General features: G+C 38.5%; 1 protein-coding gene across 4 annotated transcripts in view; it reads left to right on the forward strand.

The window, feature by feature from the left end:
• OTOS (otospiralin) overlaps window positions 1-6,796 on the forward strand; it is a 64,068-nt gene that overhangs the window by 36,793 nt on the left and 20,479 nt on the right. The window contains exons 2-4 of one of the 4 annotated variants that reach the window (XM_042457519.1): window positions 4,182-4,324; window positions 4,560-4,656; window positions 4,929-4,955. In XM_042457519.1, the coding sequence (XP_042313453.1) occupies window positions 4,599-4,656; window positions 4,929-4,955 (85 nt within the window). In that variant the 5' untranslated portion in view covers window positions 4,182-4,324; window positions 4,560-4,598. Of the gene's footprint in view, window positions 1-4,075; window positions 4,144-4,181; window positions 4,325-4,559; window positions 4,657-4,928; window positions 4,956-6,796 lie in introns of those variants that run through there. The other 3 variants (XM_042457521.1, XM_042457520.1, XM_042457522.1) reach the window with 3 other exon arrangements.

A 6,796-nucleotide genomic window follows, 5' to 3' on the forward strand; every position in this document is an offset into this window, starting at 1 on the left:
ACATAGAAACTGTCCTCTGCAGTTTTGCTATTTTTTTCACCCACACTTTCAGTAACAGCACGAGGGACCATGCACCAGGGCCCAGAAATGCTACAGTTACATCTCAAGGATCAGTTTCAGAACCTTAGACAGTTCCTTTCATATTAAAGCCCAGTATGGATTCACTATCCCAATGTGGGTGTAATGAATCATCAGTCTATGTAAATTGCTAATAAAAATAATTTGAAATAAGAATAATTCCATTCATATAGCCATAATTAAAGTTTGTTTTTGTTGTTCTTGTTCTTGCTGTGTGCCTTCAAGTCACTTACAACTTATGGTGACTCTAAGAAAATCCTATCATAGGGTTTTGTGGGCCAGATTTGTACACAGGAGGTTTGCCTTTGCCTTCCTCTGGAGATGAGAGAGTGTGACTTGCCCAAGGTCATCTTGTGTGATTCCATGGCTGGATGGGAATTTGAACCCTGGCATTGAGTTGTAGTCTAGTACACTAACCACTGCACCATGATGGATTATAATTAAAGCTTGCTAGCCTTTAACTACAGAACCAGCATGCTGATGCAGATGCCAGCCACAGATGCTGGCGAAATGTCAGGAATAAAATCTTCTAAAAAATGGCCACTTACCCCAAAAACCCACAAAAAACTATGGATGCTGGCCATGAAAGCCTTCAACTTCACATTGTCCACTGAATTTGATATTGTGTATCATGCTGACTGTCCCACTGACTGCAATACATTTTATGTCTTTTGCCATTACTTATAGTCAATTCAGCAGTTTGGCACTGAGTTCTGGTGGCAATTTTCAGTGTGTTTTTTCTTTCCTCAAAAGTTGAGGCATCAGAGAACACAAAAAGGCCATGTCAGAAGCTGCCTATGCTCTTATCCTGCCATAATGTAGTAATGGGATGTGCAGTGGTGATAGTATGTTTTAGTAATGCTTTAGAATTGTACTTTAGAACTGTGAACTCAGTCCCGGTGCTGATATAAGGAAATGAGCCTGCCCAAGATCATTTCAGAGAGAGCATCTGGTTGTAACAAAGAAAAGAAGTGGTGTGGGGAAAAGCAGGAGAAATGTGTTTATTAATTTTAACAAATAAGATTGAACTGTGTGCAGTTTGATTATGTGGTTGTAACATTTGCTGGTCAGTTCTGATAATGAAAGATGTCAGACTGGACCTATAGTTTCTTAATAGGTTTATACTATTTAGTCTGGATTTCTGTACTTGGGAATCATGCTGTACTTGACAGGGCACCGGGCTGCACCCCGCCTGCAGAACACACTTCCTACAACCCTGCTTTAATTTATGAAACTATGAATTTAGTCAAATGATGATTTCATGAATAACTAGTAAGTTTTTCTTCAAGATCTGGCCATTATGTACAGGAAGAAAAGCCAAAACGAACCCCAGTAACAGCAGCATGCTTAGCTAGTTTTGAGCTTAGTACGCTGCTGCTACCTGGATTCTTTCTGGCTTTTCTTCCTTTGCATGGTGGCTTGATCTTGAGGATACAGAAATAGTGTTGGGTCTTGAAGGCACACTTTTCTCTTCCAGTGAAGAAGCTGCCCTTGAAACAGGAAGAATGCAGGTCATGCTTTCCTAGCTGTGCCACTATTTTTATGACAGATCTCTTTCCATATGCACAGAACATCAAGTCCTCTGCATGTTTCAGTTGTGTCTTTGTAAAGGGTACTGAAAAGTTTCTAGCAATGAGTGATCTTTGTAGAAACTTCAAAGTCGCATCCATTTCCCTTGTAGTTTTTCTTGCTCAAGACTGAAAATCCACAGGAAGAGCCCTTAGCTGCTTCAAGAGTGCAGAAAGAACAGCATGCTCCAGCTGTTTCTCCACTCTTGAAACAGTGCGGAGAAATTAACTAAAGTTATAGCCACATAGCTCAAAAGTAGTCAGTGCTATCAGGTTTTCTTAATGCCTTCTGGCTGAAAAGATCTGTTCTTGTGGATAGTAAATTGGACTGTTGGACAACCCAATCCATAACCCTGTTTAACCATAGTTCTAGGATTTATAGTGATTCATGACCTTACCTTCTTGCTCCTAAAACAGAAATATGATACCATGATAATTTCAGATGGGATTCTGGACTTAACAACTTAATGTTCTTCAGCAGAAAAAGACTGATTTAAATTTTTGTGCTAGGTTTAAAGTGACTTGAGATTTGGATTTATCAGAACTTAATAGCTAGATTTTCTTTCCTCAATTTACATAATAAATAATAATAATAATAAATAAATAAAACTTTTATTTGTATCCCACTTTTCTGTAATTGGACAATCAAAGCGGCTCACAACATATTAAAATCCACATTTACAACATTATATCCCAAATTCCCCCCCTTAAAACAGGAGTAAACATGTTACAATTAAAATATCTATTAAAACAGAATAAAAGAAAGAAAGAAAATATATACAGTATGACGAGGACAGAGCGGTGGGCTAATAACATGATATGAGGGGCAGTCATTCTGTGGCCGGGCACTTTTATTCAGGAAAGGCCTGCCAGAAGAGATCCATCATGACAGCTTTTTTAAAGCTGTCTAAGTTGGCAATTTGACGGATCTTGTCTGGCAGATTGTTCCATAGTCTGGGAGCAATTGCAGAGAAGGCCCTCTGGGAGGTAGCAGTTAGTCTGGTTTTTAAAGGCTGCAATACATTCCTCCCAGAGGACCTGAAGGTGCGGGGCAGATTATATGGGAGCAGGCGATCCCTCAGATAGGTTGGACCCAAGCCATGTAGGGCTTTAAAGGTTATAACCAGCACCTTGTACTGTGCCCGGAAACTAATAGGCAGCCAGTGAAGAGATTTTAGAATGGGTGTTATTTAGTCACTCCTAGTTTTTCCGGCAAGTGTCTTACACATATAATTTATTAGTGCCAGTATTTCCAAACTTGCTGTCATATGTTACAAGATATTAAAGGGGTGTGTTTACATTTTCCGTCACATTTCTGGATTCCATGCCATTGTGGCACATATGTCTTAGATACTTCCTGTTTGGAGTACTTTAATGTGTTTTACTTCACCTGTCCCAAGGAACCACAGTCAGATTATTTAACTAGGGCACATCTACAGAGAGCATACAGTTCTCGAACACAAAGGGTGCTTAACAGTGCCTCCTTTTCATCCTGGAGAGAAGTGACCAGCAGAGTCCCACAAGGGTCTGTCCTGTGCTATTCAACATCTTTATCAATGACTTGGATGACAGAATTGGGGACATAGTTATCAAATTTGCAGGTGACAACAAATTAGGAGGAATAGCTAATACCCCAGAGAAAAGGATCAAAATTCAAAACGACTTCAATAGACCAGAAAGCTGGGCCAAAGCTAACAAAATGAATTTCAACACAGAGAAATATAAGGTACTGCACTTAAAGCGGAAAAATGAAATGCACAGATATAGGATGGGTGACACCTGGCTGAATGAATTAATGTCTGCTTGATTAGTGCTCATTGTCTGCTGGGAAGCAGATTTGGCTTCCAGTCCTGAAAAACAGCAAGCTGAAGACTCAACAAATGCAAATGAGAAATCTCCCAGGGGCTTCCCAGCAGACAATGAGCACTAATCAAGCAGACACTAATCCTCCTTTGCATATCCTCCCACCCTGAGGCCTGCCATTAGCAACAAAACAATATACATGCAAATCACTCCTCCTTTCCCAGGGTAACACAGTATATATATGCCCACTCTCTTCCAGGTTAGCATTCTCTGAAGATGCCAGCCACAGATGCTGGCGAAACGTCAGGAAGAAACTCTTCTAGAACATGGCCACATAGACCATAGACACATTGTCTGTAGCTGTTGTTTTTCTCTTTCAATTGGCATTCTTTTTATTTCCTTTTAGTTCTATTGATAGTTTAAATTGTACTTTAGTTTTTTAATGATGTGTAGTTTTAGCCATATCTGTTTTCACTTTTAAGCCACCTGGGAGTCCTGGAGCTGGGAAGATGGGATATTAATTAAGTAATTAATTAAAAATGCAAGTAGTAAATGATGATTTTTTAAAAAAAAATCACTAGTGCAGCAGTAATCATTGCATCTCATACCACATATTTGTTGTTTCAGTGAGCTGTCCTAAGATCACTTGTAAACACTGAAAAAATAGGATGAAAAACCTAGATTGATGTGCTAAGTAAGTGACATTCCTTCCCTTTCAAAACTCTCCTCCAGTTCGTTTTAACAGTACAGCTATTTTGCAGCAATAGAAGCTCGTTCAGGAACTTGAGGCTGGCTCAGAACTACAGACCTGTGCTGATTTAAAAGAAAGGGGAAAACACAGTTACTGAAGTGAAGCTAAAAACCAACCTCCAATCGTAAGTGTTTATTTGGTACCAGTCTTCGTGCAAAAATTAAGGCAAATTTTATGGGAGGGAAGGAACAAAAAAGAAAGTAATAAAAGAGCAGCAGTTTTTTTAAAAATCATTGTTTTACAATTAATAATGTAATGAGAGTGTACTGATTAAAAGCTAAACAAGTATATTTTATATAGAAGTAAAATGTGTAGCTTGCACTTTTCTTGCTAGATTCTCTTATTTTTCATTCATACAGAAAATTCTTCAGAAACAAATATAATTTCTTTCAGGAAAGATGAAGTTGTTCTCTGTGGAGATCATTTGTTTCTGCATGCTGCTTTACACACTAACAGGTATATATTGCATTAAATAAATGTATTTTCTCTGATTAGATTGCCTGTCTGCATTCTAGATATTACACACATTTTAGTATGATTAATTTTTTTCATTAGTAGAAATTATAGAGATATATAATATGTAAGAGGAAAGGGAGAGAAAATTGTAGTTGTATTACAGTATGTTAACATTAAGAGTCTGAGATAACGGAGCAGCTCTTTGTAAATGGGACAGAATTTTTTATCCTCATTAGAGATATACTGGTGATGAATCTCTTGCTTCTTTCCAGATGCCAGGCCAATCCACGATGAAGAAGGTAAAGAGGTTTTTGTTTTAAGCGTTCTCCTCCCCTACATCCCCTCTGTCCAGATCTCTAATAATGGAAAAAGTGAAAATTATTAAAATGTGAAGAATGAGATTTCTACTATTTTCAAACAACATATTAGAACCTGCACAAAATGTGTCAGTTTCAGATGTTTTGGGAACAGGGATTAACATTGTTGCATTGGAGTTCACAAAATTACACATCCAAAGGAATAGCTTTTCTTTTTAAGGAATGGGTTTTAATGTGGATTGTGAGACACAGTGTACAGTTGTGTCACCTATCTGGCAATATTTTGGATGATTTGTGCTCTTCCTGAATCAGGAGTTGCCTGTATAAAACAGTGTGGCACCCATACATTCAGCACTGGGGCTGTGTGGAACCATTTGTAGTACCAGACAGGTGGCTATTGATTCCCCCTGGCCTGCCCCAAAGCTGGAATTTGAGTTTAATGTGGCACAATTTATTTTCCCAGGAAATAATTTTGTACCACATAATGATTTCAAATGTGTATGATTCCAAACTGCCCCCCTCCCTTGCATTTCCAAACTATACCACCATTCTTAAACCTGGGTAGTGATCCAGTGTGGGAGAAAGCAATATGCAGCTAAATCCTAAATAATCTCCTTCATTTAAATGGGATATACTCCATAGTATATTTAGGATTGAATTCACTGTTCTGTAGACATCTGTTACATTTTAAGCCAGGCAACTAGCCCAACTGTGATTTTTAAATTGTGACTTTTAATTTTAAAAAACCTAAAAGCACATTTTTGAAACTTTTTGGTTTGATAGATGATCATGTTTTTTGTGGATTTTTCAAGCTATGTGGCTGTGTTCTGGGAGAGTTTATTCCTGACATTTCGCCAGCATCTGTGGCTGGCATCTTCAGAGAATCCTGGCATGGAAGTGAGTGGGGTATATATACTGTGTGACCATTGGGTGAGCGGAAGTGATGTACATATTAATCTGGTCTGTTGTTGAATTGCAAGGCCTCAGGGTGTCTATTTAATTAGTGATCCATTGTCTGCTGGGAAAAACCCCTGACCCTGGGAGGCTTTCATTTACACTTGCTGGATCTTGATTTTTGTGTTTTTCAGGACTGGTAGCCAAACTTTGTTTACTTTAAGGGTTTCTTCTTTCATGGCATTCACATCGCAGAGAAACATGCAAGCAATGGCATGACATTTTAGGATCATTATGCTAAAGCAAAGAGTGACAAATGTGTGATCCTTCAGATGTTGTTGAACTACAGCTCCCATCAGCCCTGGCCAGAAAAGTAGGGGATAATAATAATAATAGCAATAATAATGATAATAATAATAATACTTTATTTATATACCACTTTTCCAATGATCAAAGCGGTGTACAACAAGAATATAGTTACATAAAATCTACATATCTCAATATACATAAAACACACGGCATAAATCTATCAGTCAATAATGTGCAAATCTATCAAGAATAGTGACTACAGAGAGTCAGATGGATATGCCACTCGGAATAAATGTGTCTTCAGAGCCTTTTTAAAGGCATCCAATGTGGAGCAAGCTCGGATTTTGTCAAGAAGATTATTCCAGAGAGTAGGTGCTGTCGATGTGTATGACCTTTTGTGAGTTGTTAACAACCTCACTCTCGGACATTCTAATAAAAATTTCCCTGATGTTCTGAGAGTGCGGGGCAGATTGTGTGGGAGAAGGCACTCCTTCAAGTAGCTCGGGCCCAAGCCATGTAGGGCTTTATAGGTAATAACCGACACTTTGTATTGAGCCCGGAAGCTAATGGGGCAGCCAGTGAAGAGATTTTAGTACTGGGGTTATATGGTCTGCCCTGGA

Source organism: Sceloporus undulatus, chromosome 3 (assembly GCF_019175285.1).
Source record: "Sceloporus undulatus isolate JIND9_A2432 ecotype Alabama chromosome 3, SceUnd_v1.1, whole genome shotgun sequence".
Lineage (NCBI taxonomy): Eukaryota > Metazoa > Chordata > Lepidosauria > Squamata > Phrynosomatidae > Sceloporus > Sceloporus undulatus.